This window comes from Tripterygium wilfordii, chromosome 12 (genome assembly GCF_013401445.1).
Source record: "Tripterygium wilfordii isolate XIE 37 chromosome 12, ASM1340144v1, whole genome shotgun sequence".
In the NCBI taxonomy this organism is placed as follows: domain Eukaryota; kingdom Viridiplantae; phylum Streptophyta; class Magnoliopsida; order Celastrales; family Celastraceae; genus Tripterygium; species Tripterygium wilfordii.
The window spans coordinates 4920318-4941225 of NC_052243.1; the positions used below are offsets into that span (position 1 = coordinate 4920318).

At 38.1% G+C, this 20908-nt stretch overlaps 6 protein-coding genes across 7 annotated transcripts; 2 read left to right on the forward strand and 4 right to left on the reverse strand.

Annotated features, from left to right (window-relative positions):
• Positions 1–798: 798 nt before the first annotated feature.
• Positions 799–2518, reverse strand: LOC120010071 (U-box domain-containing protein 4). Its single transcript, XM_038860763.1, has 2 exons — positions 1360–2518; positions 799–1033 (listed from the first exon to the last, which is right to left on the reverse strand). Exons 1-2 carry the CDS (start codon positions 2338–2340, stop codon positions 956–958), a joined length of 1059 nt encoding a protein of 352 aa, XP_038716691.1. The 5' UTR covers positions 2341–2518; the 3' UTR covers positions 799–955.
• A 1462-nt stretch (positions 2519–3980) lies between these two features.
• Positions 3981–6198, reverse strand: LOC120011344. Of its 2 annotated transcripts, XM_038862438.1 has the most exons (4): positions 6034–6198; positions 4780–4885; positions 4496–4547; positions 3981–4255 (listed from the first exon to the last, which is right to left on the reverse strand). In XM_038862438.1, exons 1-3 carry the CDS (start codon positions 6141–6143, stop codon positions 4527–4529), a joined length of 237 nt encoding a protein of 78 aa, XP_038718366.1. In that variant the 5' UTR covers positions 6144–6198; the 3' UTR covers positions 3981–4255; positions 4496–4526. The 2 variants fall into 2 exon arrangements, with proteins under 2 accessions (XP_038718366.1, XP_038718365.1); XM_038862437.1 differs by lacking the exon at positions 3981–4255 and having other exon boundaries at positions 4312–4547; positions 6034–6197.
• A 1157-nt stretch (positions 6199–7355) lies between these two features.
• Positions 7356–9635, reverse strand: LOC120010485 (protein FAR1-RELATED SEQUENCE 5-like). Its single transcript, XM_038861277.1, has 4 exons — positions 9564–9635; positions 9327–9404; positions 7837–9240; positions 7356–7544 (listed from the first exon to the last, which is right to left on the reverse strand). Exons 1-4 carry the CDS (start codon positions 9633–9635, stop codon positions 7356–7358), a joined length of 1743 nt encoding a protein of 580 aa, XP_038717205.1.
• Positions 9636–10752: 1117 nt separating this feature from the next.
• LOC120011212 lies at positions 10753–16049 on the forward strand. Its single transcript, XM_038862276.1, has 5 exons — positions 10753–11378; positions 11462–11603; positions 13685–13844; positions 14685–14882; positions 15583–16049. Exons 1-5 carry the CDS (start codon positions 10844–10846, stop codon positions 15586–15588), a joined length of 1041 nt encoding a protein of 346 aa, XP_038718204.1. The 5' UTR covers positions 10753–10843; the 3' UTR covers positions 15589–16049.
• Positions 16050–16368: 319 nt separating this feature from the next.
• Positions 16369–18096, forward strand: LOC120011214 (LIM domain-containing protein WLIM1-like). Its single transcript, XM_038862277.1, has 5 exons — positions 16369–16745; positions 17109–17205; positions 17307–17350; positions 17427–17516; positions 17605–18096. Exons 1-5 carry the CDS (start codon positions 16611–16613, stop codon positions 17830–17832), a joined length of 594 nt encoding a protein of 197 aa, XP_038718205.1. The 5' UTR covers positions 16369–16610; the 3' UTR covers positions 17833–18096.
• Positions 18097–18259: 163 nt separating this feature from the next.
• On the reverse strand, positions 18260–20908 carry LOC120010701 (exocyst complex component EXO70I-like). Its single transcript, XM_038861496.1, has 2 exons — positions 19898–20908; positions 18260–19815 (listed from the first exon to the last, which is right to left on the reverse strand). The coding sequence occupies exons 1-2, from the start codon at positions 20681–20683 to the stop codon at positions 18469–18471; spliced, it is 2133 nt and encodes a 710-aa protein (XP_038717424.1). The 5' UTR covers positions 20684–20908; the 3' UTR covers positions 18260–18468.

Sequence of the window (20908 nt, forward strand, 5' to 3'; positions counted from 1 at the left end):
GTAGTTTGCTTATTAACTCATTCTCCTAATGAAAGCTATCTTACATTCTTACTCGCTAATTAAGATATCAATTTCAAGGTCAAAGACCATAGATTAATTGCGAATCAATCACATGCTTGATTGGACATAACTTGGAAAAACAATCCCTCTCAATTCAAACTATAACACAAATTAAGGATCATGAGTGCGAAGAAAAAAAAAAAAAAAAAGGGACACAAAAAATGTTGAAATCATTTACTAAAGCTGGGTCCATGAAGAAGGCCCACAGTTGATGAGACAGTGAGACCAACTGCCATCAATAACTGATTTTCTGTTACGTGGCAACAAAGAGAATGGTTAGATAGCTTTCAAAAGAATTTAAATCACTTGAGGGGGGCCATTCTCATTCCATACAAACAAAAAGTTGATTAGGACTTCTCTTTCGCACTATTGTGTAACTCCCCAATACCTTTGTCCTATACATAACACGAATTCCTCGTGGACTTGTCGATATAATTATACAAAGCCATCAAACAAATAGTAACCCTTCTAGATTATTATTATTTTTAAAATTAACTTTCATTAGGGGTGAAAACGATTATTTTTTTAGATAAATTTAACCAATCAATTGAGTGATTATTATTGAGTCTTTTTATTCTTTTTTTTTTAATTTTTCAATCTATTTTTTTGACATAAATTTAATGACTAATTTAACTATTTAATGACTAATTTAACTATTCGGTTCGCTTTTGTCATTAAACTTTTAAAGCCCTAGCTTTGATTAAGATAACAAATTATTTTAATTTAAAAAATCCGATAGAGACGAATATGAAACCAAAATCAAGTCATTCCAACTTCCAAGCACTGTCACAAAGATATTTACAATTTTTTTTGTTTTCCAAAAAAAAAAAACAAAACTACTGTGTTTTTACTGATTTGATCATTTCGATATTCTTTTGCATGTGGATGGGGACACTCACACTGACATATCTGATGTTCTCGCAGCGGGGTTGCCGGATCTTGGTTGCCGTAGAAGCTCTATCAGTGTCTCCGCCTGTGCACACAAAACGACAAACACCCCACTCAGTCACGTACAAACAATCATACACAAAACTGTGAAAAATATCAAAACTACCCCACTACGATCCTATGATATACGCGTGTCATTGTGTTATAGGTTGTTGACACGAAGCACGCATAAATCTGAGTCGCTGCCCGTGAAAATAGTAAAATACAATAGATTTCCGAATTACGGGATTTTTTTAAAAAAAGAAAAAAAAACTGTAGCCGACTGACGTGGCAAATTGTTGTTCACCTTTTCATTTCAATGAAATGCCACGTCAGCTAACCAGTTAACGACCGGAAATTCCGATTGTCTACCTTTTGCTTGGCGCGACTGGTGCCGGATTGAGACAAAGCCACCAAGGGAGGAATCGCTCCTTCGCGGGTCACCATACTACGGTACACCACACTGTCCTCGCAAATCTGCAACAGAATCACCACTGCGATCTCCTTCTGTCTTTGTGAACCAACTTCCACGATCTCGACCAGTACGGGGATTCCACCTTCTTCTACCAATGCTGTTCTCGCCTCCGGCACCGTAACCAACACGCTTAACACGAACGCTGATTTGTCAACCATGTTGGAACTGAAATCCGCCATCAATTCCACCAGTGGCTTCATGATCTCGGCCTGGACAGCCCTGATTTTGTTCTCTTTGACAGAGCATAGAGAATATAGCGCCGTTGAAGCGTCTTTCTTCCCGCGGATTCCACCTGTCTCTAGAAGGTACACAAGGAGTGGAATCGCACCTGACCTCCCGATTGCGACCTTGTTCTCTTCCACCTGTGAGAGGCGAAGCAGAGCACAAGCTGCGTTCTCCTTCGCTGTCGATGTCCCTGTTTTTAGGGCCCTAACCAGTGGCTTGATGGCTCCCGATGAGGCTATGAGTTCCTTGTTCTCGTCACAGAGAGAGAGGTTCAGAATCGCAGTGACACCGTACTCTTGAAGTTGAGAATCGGAGGAGGAGATTAACGAAATTAGCGGCTTAATTGCGCCTCCCCTAGCAATTTTGATACGGTTCTCTGATTTGTTCTTCGCGAGTAACCGAATCTCCATGGCCGCTTGCTTCTGCTCTTCAATCGAACAGGACTCGAGATCCGATACGAGATTATGAATCAGTTCATCGGAGTTCTCGGCCGCACAGGAGAGGAGCAACCGCCGGCTCTGAGACGAGGTTGTCGGAAACTCTCCGGATCTGTCGCTGTTACAGTCGCTGAAAGCAGAGGAATCATCGTTGTTACTCAACTCGCTGAAACTCCTTCCCGTGAAAGTATAATTACCCGGATTTTCCGTCTCCATGGCCAAAAATCCAGTCCTCTACATCAATCAAGAAGAGCAATCTCCAGCGAATATGAACTCCGGTTCATGGATCTGAGAGTCCAAAATTGGGTTGAAAATGTTAGGTTGATGGCGATAGAGCGGATACATATAAAGGGGCACTTGTTGGGGGCATGTCATGACGACACGCGCGCTGTTCTCCGAGTTTCTGAGCTTACCAAATCCCATCGGGGCGTTCACGTGCGAAATTCTTCTTTTAACGCGTGCGTAGAAGGTTCGCTATTCGATGAAGATTTTTTTTTTTTAAATTCTCCCATTCCATGCTTTTTGCAACGTATTTGGGTGGGAAGTGGTGATGACATTAACAATAGTATGTAAATTTGAAAGTGAAAGAAAAACACAGAAAGTAGAGGTTGTGAAGAGACTCAAGGAATCAATTACATTAACCCAAGAAATACAACACAAGCCCTGGCCTGAATTCTTTGTTTAATCTATGTTCAGACTGCAGTGCAGTGGCTACAGCTGACAGAAAGCATTCAATTCGTGGCACAAGTTTATACATGAGTGTGAATTTCTTAAATCAAAGAAAATTGAAAACATTCAGGAAGAGGTTCTTCTGTTTAGAATGTATATTTACCTTCTTTTTTTTTAAAAAAAAAACTTCTTTATGTTGCGTAAACCCCGTCTTCAATTAGAAATTGTAAAACAATAAAGCATGCTCTAATTGAGATATATATACTTCCAGGCACTAGCAGAAGAAAGAAAGTTAGAATTGGCAGCATGGCAGGATTTGGCCACCATTGATGTATTATAAAACTAGCTATATATATATATGTATTGCCTGAAGCAGAAATTTGTGTCCACAAAGCCAAGTTGATGGACTTTTTTTTTGTGTTTTTTTTTTCTGCCAGAAGCTGGCATACGGGCAGGTTGGATGCTGTTGCTCCTACAACTTCTGACTAAATAACTTCCTATCCTATGAACCACTGGATCAATTGAGCAACGAAGAACTGAATTGTCTTAGATTTTGTCTAAACCTTAAAATGCTGAAATAACATTGTAGTATATGAATTTAGCAGCAGATTACTTAATTTGTTCCCTCTCCTCTTTGTTGAAGTGGCCTTGGGCAAAATGCTAGCTTGTTGCATCAGCATCAGTCAATTATGCCACATAACTAATGCCATAACTTGATTTTTATATCATGCATACATTTAAAAAAATTCACATTTTGACAGATCAAAGCCAACTCAATTAGATTGACTTTGATAGATATTTTGGTAACTAATTGGCTTAAGCTCTCACTTAAGCCATTACAAGAGCAAATGCTCACGCTTAAACTACTCGACAGAAGCTTGAATCAATTTCAAGTTCAAGCTTTTCTGTATTTTTAGGTAGTTCAAGGTCAAGCTTAATATTATGGATATATATATATATATATATATATTTACCCATAATTAATCTGTAGCCTTGATTTTTGCTTCTTCAATTACTACAAAATATACCAAAAATGAAAAAGTTCTGATCAATTAGTTTTCTAGATAATAGAATTATGCACATTGAACGCGTCCAAAAAATTTGTAAGGTTAACCAAACATAGCCTAGCCTAAGCAAGATGAACTACTCGTGCCATTTATAGTTGAATTACATTATCAAACAGAACATAGAGCAATATTAAAGACCATTCTATGAATCTATATAACCTGTGACCATGAGCATCTCAATTAGATGATATGATGAAATACAGAACGCCTAAGCCACTAATTTTTGGTCTTTTTGGTTGATCAGTACATTGCTTTCTGTATCTCACAGATACTAATAAATAATAAATTCATTGAACACCAAAAGCAAGCAAAGCATCGGTTCTCGATTCTTTATCATTTGCCTAGGGAAGTAGAGAATGGCCATGCAGGGAATCCAGTTGATTCTTATTGTAATACTGGAGACAGAAAGTAAAGCCAATCAGTGAGCAATGAATTTAATAAACTCTAAAAAAGAAGCAATGGAAAGTAATGATGATTTCATGGAATGGAAGTTTTACAAAGTAGAAGCAGCAACTGCAGAGGGAGAAAATTCTCTGCAGATGAACAGAAAAGAGACAAGAGCAAAGACGTCTGGGCTGGGCCTATTTACAAGAAAAAACTATTATACTTTACAATATAGATTATCTGCAACTTACAATAAGAATTGTAGCCCAGAAGACAACAAGCTTAGCTTCCGCCCATCTGCCACTGCATCCATCAAAACAACCAACAAAATGTGAAAACTCATTTTCATTTTTAGTAAGTGCAGCACGAAATTGAATTTGGAGAAAAAAAATCCGTCCTAAAATGGAACTTTCACATAGCTAAAACATATTGAAGGCCTCTGTAATGTTTGGAAATGACAATATTCTGGCTGGCAGAACATCAACCCATTGGCTACTAAAAGAATAACACACTAGCATATACAATAGAAAAAAACCTTTAGAACTGGTTCGCCTTTGTTGGAATTTGCAGACTGTTTTGCATTTGCTTGTATCTGTGCCTTAGCCGCTCTTCCTGCAGCAGATTTTTCAAATTGCTCTTGCCTGCAAGCATAATCATGATAGAAATGTCAACATAAAAAATAATTATTGTAGCATCTAAATTCTTGGATTGTGATTTTTTATAGTAAGATTGCTGGAAAATGTAAGCGAAAAGTTGCCCTAGCTTTGCATTATTCTTTACATATTAGAACAATAGAGCTAGTCTAATTTTAACTTAATACTCCAATCATGAAAACATGAAGTTGAATAATTGTTAAATCCCAATTTTGAGAACCAAAAACTAAGTTAGCATTGTACAGTTGCATCTATTGTTTACTAGAACGACGAAAGGAACTTTGATGAAAGGGACGTAACCATCAAGCGAACATGAGTTAAAGCGATGATAATATCCCAATGCATGTTCTCCTAATAAGGCTCAATTTCCTAACAAAAGCCTCACGATCAACCATGGGGCTTACAGATGGACAACTCTATCCTAAGGCCCCAGATTGAAACATCAAAGATGACAAGGAGGTGACTGCAGTGCGAAGTGGACCTCTACATCCCAAAAGAATGAAAGTAGGCCATTTAACCAACAGCTTCTCAAATAGACAAATATTCAAAGGTCCAATAGGAACGTGCTACCCTATTGAGTTAACTTGACATTTCAAGGATGATACAAAGACCATGAATCCTATATTAAACAAAAAGTATTGTCAGCCTAGCTCATTCATAAAATATAAATTTGGTAACCACGAGTTCTAAATCATTGAACATTAAATAGTACTCCAATTTCCTGGTCTTCAACCAAATCAACATTTAGTATTTGTTTTTCTCATCATATCTAAGACACATTTAAGAGAGAGAAAAAGAAAAGGACTACAAACTACAAAGACAACAAAGAAAATTGCATAGAAAGATAAGAGATGAATGAATTTAATCTCGTTGGACTCCAAGTAGTACTGGAATAAACTTCATATTCCATAAAACAATTATCAAATCCAAAATTTCCCCTCTAAAATCCCAACTGCTAATCAGTTCACAATCTGGGTTGAACTGAATCAAATTCAAAACTTTTCCTCAATTCACAGATCCAAACAGTCATCGAAAGTACCGTCGGCTCTACGAAAGTTATTCTTACCAGAGTGAATACGAATTGAAAAACAAACGAAGAAGATGAATACAAATTGACAAGAAGAGATCAATATTACCTTCTCTGCGCAGCTTCGGCGGCCTTAGCTCGTGCTTCGGCTGAGGCCAATCGCTCTTCTTCCCTTCTTTGTTGCTTGTTTCCTCCATCGAAGCAAGCGAAACAACCCATCTCTCGCTCTCTCGTCTCCTCGATCTGTTACCCTTTCCGGCCTTTGTGAATTTTAACCTTCAATTGCAGAGTGCCACGTCATAATAGAGAAATGTTTCCGGTTAAGATTTTTTTTTAATTCGAAACGCTGCGTTTGATTGAAAAGTAAAACTCAAAAAAAAACATAACCTATTTTCATGGTGGGGACTATTTGCATCCCCCATTTTCCCATTGACATTTCAAAACTAAGAAACCCAATTAAAATATGGTCTAGTCTGAATATACCCCATTTTGATGTTTTTTCAAAAAAAACCAAACACACCCCAAAATACTGGAAAACTGGAAACAGAGCATGATAACCTATGTATTAACTTGGCTTAAACAACCAAAGTCCAACAATCAACAATCAACAACCAACATACATAAAAGTGAGTTTCATAACTTAGAACTAAGATATACATCTCATAATCAATCTATGAACTCAACAGTAGCCATACTGCACATGTTGGTAAAATTGAGCTTCTTGAACCTGTCTATTCTTGAAGAAAACAAGTCCACCCATCCTACTGCACTGAAATCGTGATGATCAATCCACATTTTGGACACTGGAGGTATTGGACAATCTGGCAGAAGCTTCATCCTTACAAAGTGCGATCTGTTGATGTAGCCTAATACCAACATACTCTGCTTGTCATCTAATGGTGCATCTCCCCTTAGAGGGAAAAATGATAAGACATTGTTCCTTTGAAATCAACAAAACTACAACATTATAACATGATGATATAACGTTCCCCATATATGACACGATCATCCAGTGCTTACTATCCACAAACTCATCATAGCAATCCAAACTCAAAAGCAATTCACTTGTGTTGGAAAATGATGACAGAACTTCGTTATAAAGTTCTTCATACTTGTGTAACTCGGATGCAAGATCTTTTCTCACAATCTTCCGACCATCTTTGTCCCAACCATAGAAAGATGCCATAACTCTGAATCCATAGTGTCCATCCCCTAGTACATCTATAATGTTAGATATGTAAGGATGGAAAAAATTAGGAAATTATGTAACCCAATTAACAATGTTTGCCCTCTTGTCCTATATACTCTTAACTTGGGAACTAACTTTTGTTTTTTTCTTTGTTGTGGGGCCAATGGAGCTGATTTTGCATATGCTACCAATGGAGATGATTTTGCTTTTGCTGTCAAATGAGTTGATTTAGTCTATGTTTCCTAGTCCTGCTTCTCCTTCTGCACACTTTTACTTGAACATTGTGATGGCTGAATTGGTTGAACATCTTCAAAAACATGTCCATCTAATGCATGCTCAAATGCAGAAGGTTCCCTCCTGGTTGATTTATCATATGCTAGGCTACCTTTAAAACTCCTCTGCCCTTTCTTTCTACCTCTCACATTCACCTTCTATTTAGGCTCCAACACTAGTGTGCTACTAGCCTGACCTATGCACTAAAGTTGCCTCTTTATCTCCATTTTCTGAGGTATTGTGACAGCTGCAAATGTGGACCAAACCATGTCCATCTCCATATTAATTGTAACCTTATCTTTCCCACCTTCAGTGAATGGTGTTATGCATAATTTTTTTTCAAAAATTGTGCAAATCCTTCAGTGGAATGCTGCGACCTTCTTGGTGATATTGTGTGAGCAAGTGAGCACATGGCAACCCAAGACACATTGATGATCTATGTGTACATACATCATGCTGAATACCTAAGCTGCCAATAAATGCAAATTCAGACTCAATCTTCTCTAGAACAGCAGTGGACACAATATTCACTAAGTCCTTATACATCCATGTCCTAAACCTAATTGGCATCCTAGTAAGACTGTCTTCAAAAGAAGCCTTGACGTCAATAACTTGACCTTGAAGCAACAAATGTATGTGTGTGAAGCTTTGCACAAATCCCCCCACTGATGTTGACAAGTATTTCTTCAATTTTGAATGACTACCCTCCACTCTGTTGTTGGTTGTGTTGTCTATGTGGAAAAACTGATTGATATAAGCATAAACAAAATATGTTTTGTACTTGTTCAGCCATGATTCATTAACATAGCTCAATGCTTTAGGATACCCTTTGAACCTTTCATGCATCTTGGCAACATTCTGCTCATACTCAGCAACTGTATAAGAGTGCATAACACTTGCAAATGCAACCATGAAGTCATCAAATTTAGATTTCAGATTGAACAAACCAATGTAGTTCGTGAGCACATTCCTGGAAATGTGAACCCTACATAGAAGGTTCTTTGCAGCTAAGAAAACAGTCTTCAAAGCAATCATTAAAGAAACTTTTCGATCATTAAAAAACACACATGCCAACACAGTATCAAACAAGTCCCTGAAGCAACATAAAGCCCACCCATATGTCTCTTCCTTCTCTGAACTCGTATAGCAGAATGCAACACAAAAATTTTTCATTGTTGAAGTCACACCAACCACTTGAAGTAAAGGCAGCCTGTACTTATTTGTCTTGTACGTACAATCAAGCATGAAGACAAATGGAAATGCTCTTGCAAGTTTGATCGACGTTGAGCAACTGAAAAATAAATCCTTGACTACTTCAGTGTTTGCCTCAGATCGATGCCTAACCACATACCCATTTTGAAGAAGCAAGTTGAACAACTCTTTGACCCGCATTACAGTCCTCACATTATATATGGTCTTCATAGTAGTAGCATTTGTTGGATCTTTCAACTTCAGGCTATTTAAAATGTCCCTCGACCTCACCCCTGTCTTACATAATCTTTCAACAGTATCCCTTTCTTCCCTTGTAAGTCTACCCATAAATGAATACCCTTCAAAGCATTTAACTAGAGCATGGTTGTGTTTCTCATTCACCACAGTCAAATGCCATCTTTGAGGAACTGAATTCAACACATAAGCTCTTAGACTAAATGGGCAGCCACACTTCTTTGTTGAGGACCTCCTCTTCAAAACATTGTCTTTCCCCCTATAACCACCACTTCTCTCACAAGCAAGTATAATCCTAGGTGTTCTCTTTGTAGCATTAGCATCTGATCTTTTAACCACGACAACTACCCCGTGTTTACGTCTACACTTCCTGACATAGTTTATAGCAATCTCCCTACTCTCAAATTCCTACAAAATCCATACAAGTAATAAACAATCTGCCAATGCATGCCAACAGCACAAAACCATACCAAAATTTTCATTCGAACACATACCATATCAATTTCGAAAGGCTGTGTGGTGTCCACTTCAATGTTCACAGGGGTGTGCACCTCAGCCATTTTCTCCAAATCCTACATAATGACAACATGCAGTGGGTATTTCAACTAAACCATCAAGAAACTAGTCGGATCAACAAGAAATCAAAGGTAATGTGGTATTCGGTGGGTGAGACAAGCTTACCAGGTTTCTAGGTCTTCTCGGTACTGTATATAGTCATCATCGTCGATGACCTCATCGCTGGAGATATTCTCATCGGTGAAGTCACCAAAGTCAGGATCGATGTTGAACTCGTCGTCACCCATGGGTTTCAGACGAAATAGAGAGGGTAGGTGAGAGACGAAACAGAGAATGAGAGAGAAGAAAAGAGAGGGAGGGAATGAGTGTCAATGAGAATCTGGGGCGTGCAAATAGTCCCCACCATTTTCATTCCACGGATACTTAAAAAACTCAAAAAAGTCATAATAGCGGGGGCTAGTTGTACTCCACGGATTCTCATTCGCACCCCAAAGCACACAAAAAATCATAGTCTGAAAAAACCCACGCGCCAACCTATTTTCATTCCTTCCTTCCCCCTTTTCTTTCCTCTCCCTCCCCTCTATTTTTTCCCTTTCCTCTCTCTTTAAAATCTTCAATGCCGTTGTCCTTCTCACTGTCCTTCCCTTTCCTCACCTCTCTCCCCTACATCAAGCAACGGTAAACAAATCTTCTAGCCTCCATCATCTATCCTCTCAAAAACACACGGTTGCTTCCTTGCAAATGTTTCACACGAGTCTGGGTGTGTAATTATAATATTTTGAGTAATTGACCATAGTTAATGACATACTCATGTCCACGCAATTGAATCAATCTTATAATTGTGCTTACCTCCTTTTATTATCCACAAAATATGGACCTTCTGCAGAAGGTGAAGTAAGAACATGAGAGGAGAATTTTCGCATCAGAAAGTTCTTGAAGAACTGAAGGCTGAAGCGCTATGTACATAGCATCCAGACCTAGATTGGTAATAAAAGGAAGCAGGACAAGTGCTAATCCTATCAAAGTTGGTCGTTTTGATAGTGCAAAGAAGGTACTCGACGAAATGTCAAAGCAAGATATTGCCTCATGGAATACATTGATAGTTGAGGTGTATTTGGCTTTTTTTTTTGAAAAAACATAAAAATGGGTCTATTCAAACCATGTTAAATTTTAAAATAATGCTTGAGATCCTAAAAAAATGATCTCTAAAAGGCCCTTATTTATTATGGAGTGTTGAATGTGAAATGGGCTCTATATATGTATTTTTAATCAATGAATATTTTTATGTTACATAGATTTGGGGAGTTTTTAAAGATGTTTAGCATTGTTCTAAATTTTAATGGCATCTCTAATTTTAGAGTGTCAATGGGAATTTGCGGTGTAGAACTAGCCCCCACCCTAAACGATGACAGCAGCGGAGATACGCTGCGTTTTGAGTCGATATCCAGGATAGATAAACTAATGCGAACGCCAGAAGACGAATTTAACCGGAGAGATGAGTGTCCGACCGTTAGAATCTCTGCCTCCAACGGAAACCCTAGAAATTGAGAATGGGCTCTCACTGATGCCGCGCATTAAGCTCACGCTCACGGTCTACCCGGTACTTCCATCTGTCTCGAAACCGATCGACGAGTGGAAGCTGAAGCGGGCACTCAATGAGTTCCTTAGGACTTCCCTCTCAGTTCCCGTCACTATTCCTGAGGAGGACCTCGTGATCCGCCGTGTTAAAGATATCAAGAAGCGCAAGCGCGAGGACCCTGTGGCTCACGGCACTCTATGCATTCGTGACTTGGGGTTTCTCAACAGTCGTAGAAGAAGAAACAGTGAACATGATGTTGGAGATGGAGAGGATGTGAAGGTTTTGGAGAGGAAGTTCTTGGATTGGAGAAAGCAACTCGTGGAAAAAATGGATGGAATTGAGCTGAATCTTGAAGGAATTAAGTATACGCTCCATGTTGCAGTACCAAAATCTGATGATTTTGAAGGGATGAAGAAAGAATGGGAAGAGTTGTACTCGTTTAGAAATAGAGGTATGTGATTTCTGATTTTGGATGGTCAAAGGGTGACTTTTGTTTGTTAAATTTGGTTATGATTGTCTGTGGTTTCTTGGCAGGATATTCAAGGGATGGGAGGCAAGAGCCGGATACAATTGTGTTGCGAGGGATGCCATCGCGGTGGTTTGCAGAGCCTAGGGTTTCATCGAAGCCTTCGATGTTGGTTACACATACAATCTTATCTACATTTGGGAAGATAAGGTACCTTGTTCATTTTCTGGGTGAACCTTTATTACTATTTATCTGATTATTCTTGGTGAGTCTGACTGATTTATGCCTATAATGTGCTCTGTGGAGTTATTGGAATTTTAAAACCTCTGTAGGAAAGCTCTATCTTCGTTAATAATTTCTTGATACTTATATGGCACTTGGAATTGCTTTTTTTCAATGTTAAGATGAAGAAAAGTCTTACACTATCAGAAAAGTTGTATAGCATTAAACATAATTAAGAAGTTCCATTTTTCATATAAAGCAACTCACTAATGACTCCATAACAATTTTTATGCTGGAGACCAGTAAAGCAGTAAGACCATGGGATCCTGTCCAATTTAAAATTTTAAACAACTTAATCTATAACAATAATAGGTTACAGTAAACTTTTGTATTTACTCCAAGCATAAATGATGTCACATAGTATTTACTCTTTGTTACTTGTATTTTTGTCACTCTTTGGACCATATTGGTTGTTTTATTTTTTTAGGAGAACATAATAAGCGAAGTCTGCCTTGACAACCCCAAGGCAGTGGGTATTTATAGGCGAGTAATTCACGATTTACTTATTCATGGTAACCGGAGTCTGAGAAATAGTTGGATTTATAATTGCATTTGTATACTTGATGTTTCTTTGCAAAGGGAGAAATAAGCAATGAACAAACAAACCTCGATATACAATATACATATCCCTTGCATTTAAAAAAAGGTTTAAAGATGCTATTAGTTTCGGATAAGAATGCCACCATTTAAATTTTCAAAGACATTAAAGCCAGGTATGGGGTGTGAAAGTTTGTTTGTGTAAAGAAAAAGATAAAAACATTTGCATGCTGGCTTTGGATTTTTCATTGATGGAAAAGATGAGAGTGCGTGCCTGGAGAAGTCATTGTGTATTTGCATTGCACCTGTGCATTTATTGTAAATTGAAGGTTGACTCATTTATCCACGATTTCTTCGATTTTGGCTTGGTTGTAGTGCAGTGTAGAGCACAAAGCTGAGTGCAGCAAGTTTCAAACAGCATTAATAAACGTACATTGAGTATAAAATTTCTGTTTTTGTGTACTTTCTGTTAGTTTCATTCGTCTTATCCAACTAAAAATTTATCTTGTTGATGTCAATAGGCATGTAGGAGTAACAAGAAACAGGTGTGGTAACCCATTGTTTTTGGGTTGGAGTTTATTTGAATAGGACACAGTCTGATGGCTTTTCCCTTTACCGATTTTCCATGTTAAAACTTAAAAGTCATTAGGTCACTTGTGGGTTTTATTTTGGAAAGGAATTTCCCGGGTTCAGATTTGTACTTATGAAAAATTTTCTTTACATAAACCCACATTGGGTTAGGCCCTGTTTTACTACTTCAGTTTGGTAACATGGTAGATACTTCTCTCTTCCTTCGCATTAATTATAATATAATAATATAGCTTGTCCTGACTCGAAAAAGTCTAACTTTTTTCCCTAGCTTATACTCTAAAATTGAAAAAAAGGATTTTCATTCTGTTTTTTTTTTTGGAATTGATCATATATTAAATTGAACTCGTTTTTCTCTTCGTGTACGTAGAATACAAAGTCTTTTATCTTCTATATCCTAAAATTTTATTTTTGGTTTAAAAAGATTAAACAATAATAGAAACGAAAGCTTACTGTTGAGGATGCTACTCATTTTTCCATCTTCTTCTCTTTTTAAACTCTCCAACTAACTTTCTCCTAATTCCGGAAAATTTTCTATTATGGATTCATGTTGTCAGGGCCAAATTGTTGGGGATAAAGGCTTGATGAAGATGAAAATTTTCAGAAATTAGTAGAACGAGAAATCTATGTTGGAAGTTTACAGCAATTCCACTTTACCTTTCAGAACCATAGATCTGGCTTTGAAATTATCATAATCTTGTATGTCCTTATTCCTTTTATGAATCTTATCATCTTATGTGATATCATATCATGATCATATTGCTTGTTTTGGTTGTCAAGTATGCAGTAGAGACGATATAACAGTGTATAGTGCTTACCATATAATGACATTGTCTGATTGAACATCATCCTTATTGTGGGTGCTCCTTTTACTCACTCAATAGGAATATTAATGTTGCCGAGGAGGATGATCCTGGTAAAGATGCAGATGAAGACATTGGTGTTATAATTTCAGGTCTTCACTGTAAGATTGTGGTTCAGTTTGAGAAATATCAGGATTTCTATAATGCTCTTAGGGTGCTATGCTGCCGCTCATTACAGAAGGTATGTGGTTGGTTTTCTTTTTATTTTTTTCCTCAAGGATTATTTAAGTTTGATTTCTTACATTATAAGCTTCTGGAAACCTGGCCTCACTTACATTTCTATGTTTGTAAGTAATCTTGACTAGGAAATTATAAGCCCAATGTCTTCATCGTTGTGTGATGTTACGTACATTCATTGATGCATCATTATCGGTCTCCACCGAGGAGATTGTTTGCCCTACACTTTTTTCATTTCTCTTTTAGTTTTCCTCCAAAAGTTTTGCATTTGATGAATATACTTAACAACCTTAATTGCAGATATCATTTGAAGGAAACAGAACAATTTGGAATAGGATAATCCTACCTTATCCAGTACAGTCCCTTTGAGGATGTATATTTTTATATGTATTTTTGCTTCATCAAAATTTGCATTTAAAAATAATGAGATGATGTAAGGGACCTAGCTCTGCCTATTTCACATCCTCTATCTTGTCTGGTTTCAAGTTTGAATTTAAAATACATTTTGATGCTTTTCGGTTCCTTTATGAAAAAGGCCTTCTTTTTTTTTCCATACTTTTTTCTGTTAGCAAGCCTCTGGACTCTGGTAGGCTCGATGGTTTGACAATGTTTCTGGTTGTTCTTGCCTTTTGTGCAAGTTCACAAATAGAGTAATTTTTTTGGGATAAGTACCGAAATGGCTCTTGTACTTTCGAAAAAGGGTCGATCAAGCTCCTCTACTTTGTTTCGGGCTAAACAAGCCCCTATACTTTGATCGACCGACGACCATGGTAGGTTCTGAGTTACGTGCATTTTTATTGTGGATGCACCTAACACTGACTGACATGGCTTTTTTTTTGTGCAGCAAGGAACTCGATTAAAGTCTGATTATGAGGTCACTTGGGACAAGGATGGCTTTTTCCGCAATTCAAGAAGTCATGTTCAAGAAAAGAGCAGCAGGATGCCTGCAATAGGAGCAGGACTGTATGGGAATCAGGCTTCTAGACATGAGCCACACAATCCTCAGTCAACTTATGAGGATACTCGCAGGAAGAGGTTTAAGGTGAGAAACGAAGTAAATGAAAACATGCAGAAACATTTTTTGTGATGTATAATGATATAATCTTATAAAGGGCGCGAAGGAGACGCTGCCCAAAATAAGGCAAACTACATCTATGCGTAGAATATTCATCTACAACATCATTTCCGCTACATTGAATATGAAGACTAGATGAAAATTTATCCTGGAGTAACCATCCTCGTAATCATATCGAAAAGGGAGCCTATGGAATAGAAGCCATTACACCTCTCTCGTCTCTTGCTCATTTGTTTTAATGTCCCAGCTTCACTTTCCTTTTTGACAACACCCTAGAAATCCCAATTATTTGTAAAGCCACCTAGGCGCTTCTTTTTTTCATTTGCAATCTAGAACAGGGCGTCTTACCGTCATCTACTTCTCCTTGCATAGAAAACATCTGTTGATGACACTTGACCTCTACTTTAAAAATTGTTGGTAGCTACTAGCTAGCATGGATTTCCGTATGAAGATGGCGACCTTTGCATGCAGTTTCCAAACTTCTATGGAAATCCTTTCTTACCATCCCCACCAGTTGATTTTTTTTTTTAATCAGGTGCTTAGATATCCAAATTCTGACGGTTATGTCTGCTTCCATGGCTAATGCATGAAACTGGGTTTTTAGTAGTTTTTTCACTTATTTTTCATCTCTTAGGGTGTTTACACAAAACCTTTTGTTTGCTTGCAGGAATAGGGATGTTGATTCGCATTGAAAGACCTTTTTGGGCTGGGGTTGGAAGTATGAAAGACGAGTTCTCATAAGTCAACAGTCAATAACCCTACATCAGTGTTCATAATCAATGGATATCCGACGTGCTGATGGATTAGGGGTTAATATGATAGACAATTTTTGTGGGTCTGTGGCAGCATTGATCTTGATTATTATCACTTGTGGTTCTTGGATTGATAACCCTTCCATAGTTTACTTGGCAAGAGAAACATCAAACATCATGAGAGATTACTAGCTATCATTTAAAGTGTAGGGTTAAATAACTTTTCGTTGGATACCCAAGTTTTAACATTACATAATACATATGCTAGTCTATCATATAAAGTGTAGGGTTAAATAACTTTTCTTTGGATACCCAAGTTTTTGATTGTGAGCTGTCAGACGTTCATTTCATCATGAATAATAATGGAGTGCATTGGAAGTTCCTTACAACCTCCATCATTTCCTTCACATGTCATTGTGGTCAAGCCATCTTCCCCACTCATATGTATGGCCTAAAATAAAAAAGGGTTTTTTTTTTTTGTTTTTGAGATCTGTCTGTGTTTACAAACGAAGAATTCATGATATTGAGAGTAAGACGAGTAGTATTAGTTCTCTAATGCATATACATACACGAACTCTATTATCCAATGTGAAGAGGTCAGGATTGCTAGCCAACAATGAGCAGACAAAAGTCAAAAAAATCTATACACTTGACAGTGACGAAAAATAATGTCAGATTATGACATTTATGGTCCCTGATCGACCAATTCAAACTTTTGAAAAATTGAAAAAAGAAGAAAACCCTTTGAGACAGGTAGTTAGATGCTTCAAAAGTTGGACAAAATGATTGTCTAACCCTACTCTACATCTCTGATCCTGGTCTCTTTTTATTCCCAGCAATCCACATTACTCCAACCCCCACTTTTGATTATCTTCTTCTTCTCCTTCTCCTTCTTAACAATAGTGGTGCTTGGACAAAGCAAGAGAATTCAGAAGTGGAAGCCATGGAATTTGCAGGAACAACCCAGAAATGCATGGCCTGTGACAAGACTGTGTATCTTGTGGATAGGCTAACTGCTGATAACCGTGTCTACCACAAAGCCTGCTTCCGCTGCCATCACTGCAAAGGAACTCTCAAGGTAATCTCCTCTTTTTATTTTTTCTTCTCAGTATATAACTTTCCATCTTTCGGAGCTTGATCTATCTACACTCAACAGCTGCGCCACTAAATCTTGAGTCCTGCTGCATCACACACATTTTAGCATCCATATTCATATCAAGAGTGGTTTACATGAATCAATGAGAACTTGAAGAGATTAAAACAGTCCTACATATATATAGATCAGGCATGAGCAGAACAAATGAAACTTGATTACCCAATTTCACCTCTATATTATTCTTATGTGTGTTTTGATCTGATGTAAAGATTGTATCTGAGTTGAGGAAAGTTTCATCCATCATCTGTTCTGCGCAATTATAATGACAGATGAATCTCTCTGCAGCTTGGAAACTACAATTCTTTTGAAGGAGTCCTGTATTGCAGGCCACACTTTGATCAACTCTTCAAAAGGACTGGTAGTCTGGACAAAAGTTTTGAAGGTAACAAAAAACCAAAAAAAAAAACAGATACACACCTAATCAACTTGGTTTCATACTTCATAGCAGCTAGTTATTTGTTTCTGTCTGAATTTTCTGTCTAGGGACACCGAAGATTGCAAAACCAGAGAAAATTGTAGATGGAGAGGTAATTCTCCAGGTTACTGATGTTTGTCATGAGTTTCTGATACCTGAACACTGCTGATATTTAGCTGTTTGGACAGAAACCTGCAGTGACTAAAGCCTCAAGCATGTTTGGTGGAACCAGAGAGAAATGTTTTGGCTGCAAGAAGACTGTTTATCCCACTGAGAAGGTAAATACGTTGCACTAGCTCATCAAAGCTCTAGTTTAGATTAGTACATGAACCTTCTCCACTGAGAAAATCTCATCTTTCTTTCCAGGTTTCAGTGAATGGAACCCCTTACCACAAGAGTTGCTTCAAATGCAGCCATGGAGGGTGTGTGATTAGCCCATCCAACTACATTGCTCATGAGGGGAGACTATACTGCAAACACCACCACAATCAACTCATCAAGGAGAAAGGTAACCTAAGCCAGCTTGAAGGTGACAATGTCAAAAATCAAGTCACTGACAAAGTGAAGTCAAGAGAAATACCTGCCGAATCATGAACCTAGCTCTTCTTTCCAACTTCTACTCTCTCTGAACACTGCTGTCACCAACGATTTTACGCTTGCAAGTCATCCGGTGTATAAGCTATTTGTTAGTATAATGTGGTTATGTTGCAGTTGTGGATTCTCAGATTGGATGCCAAGACCTATTTGTTTCTGGGATTTACTGGTGGATATTTGTGGCTTTTTATTGATTTTTTTTTTCAATTGGAAACTATATCCTCATTGCTTTTAAAGAACTGGAAATATGCTGAGAATTGTTCTCATGGTCAGGCTTGATAAAAATATGTTGTGATTACTATTTCTCTTCAACTAAAGTTTCTGGGGCACAGTAGACAAATGGTTTGAAACTAAGGATTCTACTTACAAGGATGCATCTCAATGAATAGAAGACAATCACTGAACATGAAGGTAGCTTGCAATTTAGCATTGAAATCATTGCAGGTTGGCAAGGGAAGAAAAGGACGAGAAATTGAAACATACATACAGGAAAAAAAAATGTCTCTGAACCGAGTTAGAGAAATCGCTAATGGATCTAAAGACTTGCACACTAACAAATGAGAAACGGACAGACATTCTTGACCATAATAGTTAATCACTTCAAACAACGTACTATGTCACCTGAAAATAAAACTCTTACAGATCACTGGTATTTGATCTATTTGATCTGGTACGTCGAAAAGCCTTGACGTCTCTTTCCATAGACGCCGAGGTCTCTCCACGAATAAGATCCTTTGATCCAAGGCGCCTCAACCTCCCATCAACCACTCTATCACCACCACTAAAGATTTGACCCAAGAACTCTTGAATTGTTTCAGGACTAGTGTATGATTTCACTGGTAGTATCTTTGAGTAATAGTTCAAGAACTCTGTATAAGTTGAAACCACCAGCTTTGTTGTTGCTTCTTTGATTTGATCTCTCAAATCCACATCAGGAATGATAATAGACTCTATGTGTTTCTTTGAAATCTCTTCCAATTCCTTCAAAAAACTCTCTATGTTCCCTCTTGCGACAGCTTTAATGTCCGCGGAAATGCTCCTTCTCTTCATTTCTTCTTTGTCAAGCAATCCAACCAGTGGTCCCCAAGCTTGTCTTTGATACATGTAAGCTGCTTCTTCAGCAACAATTTTGTACTTCTTTTTCATATATTGCTCTCCAATTAACCTCCCAAGTTCTGTGTTTTTACTTCTCATGTATATGTACCAGTATGTGTTCATGGCAAACACATGAGGCAGAACTTTGTCCTTGTAACGCGATTTTTTTGCCTCTACATTTCTTTGAAGAGCTTCCATGATGTTCAAGACAGCATCTTTGAGTAAACTTTCGCTTGTTTCAGGTTTCGATAGGATCCCGGCCTTCCATATTTGTTCTGTCTGGAGAACTTTAGCCATGGATGCACTGTAAGTCTCGGTCGCAAGGTATTTGAGGAAATTAATGGCATATCTAACAAGTTTTGGGACTGAAGCATTTGCGGGCAAAGGTAAACCATCTGAATTGCCTTCAATCTGGAGGCCAAACTCCCAAAACACCTTAGTTGAAGCGTGGACAAGAAGTTTTTCTAATTCTCTGAATCTAGTACAAATATCCGCTCCAGCTTCGCCTTCAAAAATCTCTGTGAATTCTGTTTTAAGCTTCTCTAACAAAGTGAACATGTCCAAGAGCTTGAAAAGCTTTTGAGGCTCTTTGCTGCTCCTCGCGACACCCTCTCCGAATCTCAGAAAGACTGCCATTATCTTGTCAGCTATCTTCACAAAGCATTCCGGCCAGATAACTCCGTCAAAAATTCCTCCTAGAATTTGATTGCTTAGTTTCTTTTCTGATACTAAAACTGTTTTCACTGCAAGCTCAAAGTGTTGAACCCAGAAGCCTATTGCTGTCTCCAAGGTTTCCCACTCCATTTCATCGATTTCTTCCGGGGTATATGTTCTCAGATAATCTGGGTTTAGTTGCATTAGTGCTTTTGCTGCTCTTCTGTATCTAACCTGTTGAACAACCAAAGGTGTTAGTAATTTTTACATAGTATCAGAAGAACAGGAGAATTCGTCTAGGCTTGTATGATCGTACCTTGACGTAGATATCAATACAAATGTCCAAACAATCATTGGCAGCTAAAGTTTCAGAGATTTTTCTTAGAACTGCAACCTCCAACTCCGTACCCAGATCAGAAGCAGCCATCTCAGCTTCAGAATTAGCATTGAAATCATCTGTAGTATCTTGATGTCTCAATTTCTGCAATATGCTTTCATACTCATCTTGCAAACTGAGTAATGCCTCATCAAGCAACCCATCAAATTTCATGGCATCAACCTCTGTCTCATAGAGGGCTTTGAGAGTGACCAGAGTCTCTCTCAACCTGTGAGTGTTATACTGATCCGTGGCTTTAGTCCTGCTCAAGAACTCCACCACCTCTTGAAGCCTCTGAGTCACCGGCTCACCATCTCGACTAATCACTTCTATGACCGAGTTTAACTGATCAACACAATCAACATAGCTAAGCAAGTTCTTGAGCCTTCTTTTTCGTTTCTTCTCCGCGGATAATTTGGAGGAAAGGTCGAGGAGCTTGCTTTGAAGGGACTCGCAAAGCTTAAAGTTATCAAGAAGCGAAAGAGCAGGAGAGACAGATCTGTTAATTCTTGTTTCAAGAGCTTTGGTTGTTATTGACAGAGAGTGTAAAGGAGCTACTCTTCTTGAAGATGTTGAAAGAGATTCGGCTATTCGATCAAAGTCTTTGTCCATTCTTTCCAAGCTTTCTTCCATCTCTGCCGAGTTCTGAAGTAGAATTTTGATAGATGAACGTGCTGATTCGAGCTTAATGATTGTTGGGTCTTCTTCTTCTTCATTGGGCGCCATTGATGATGATCTCGATAGGAAGCTAAAGCTATTGTAGATTACAACATATGTAGTCTGTAGATGATGAGTGGGTGGAAGCTATATGGTGTGATCGATGGAAAAACACAAAAGAGTGCAGATGAGAAACCAATCATTTGAGACTGGTTCTCGATACATGCTATGAACAATTGGCATGTATTGGAGCGCAAAAGGACAGATTGGCAATGCCGGAGTCTTCATATTCTT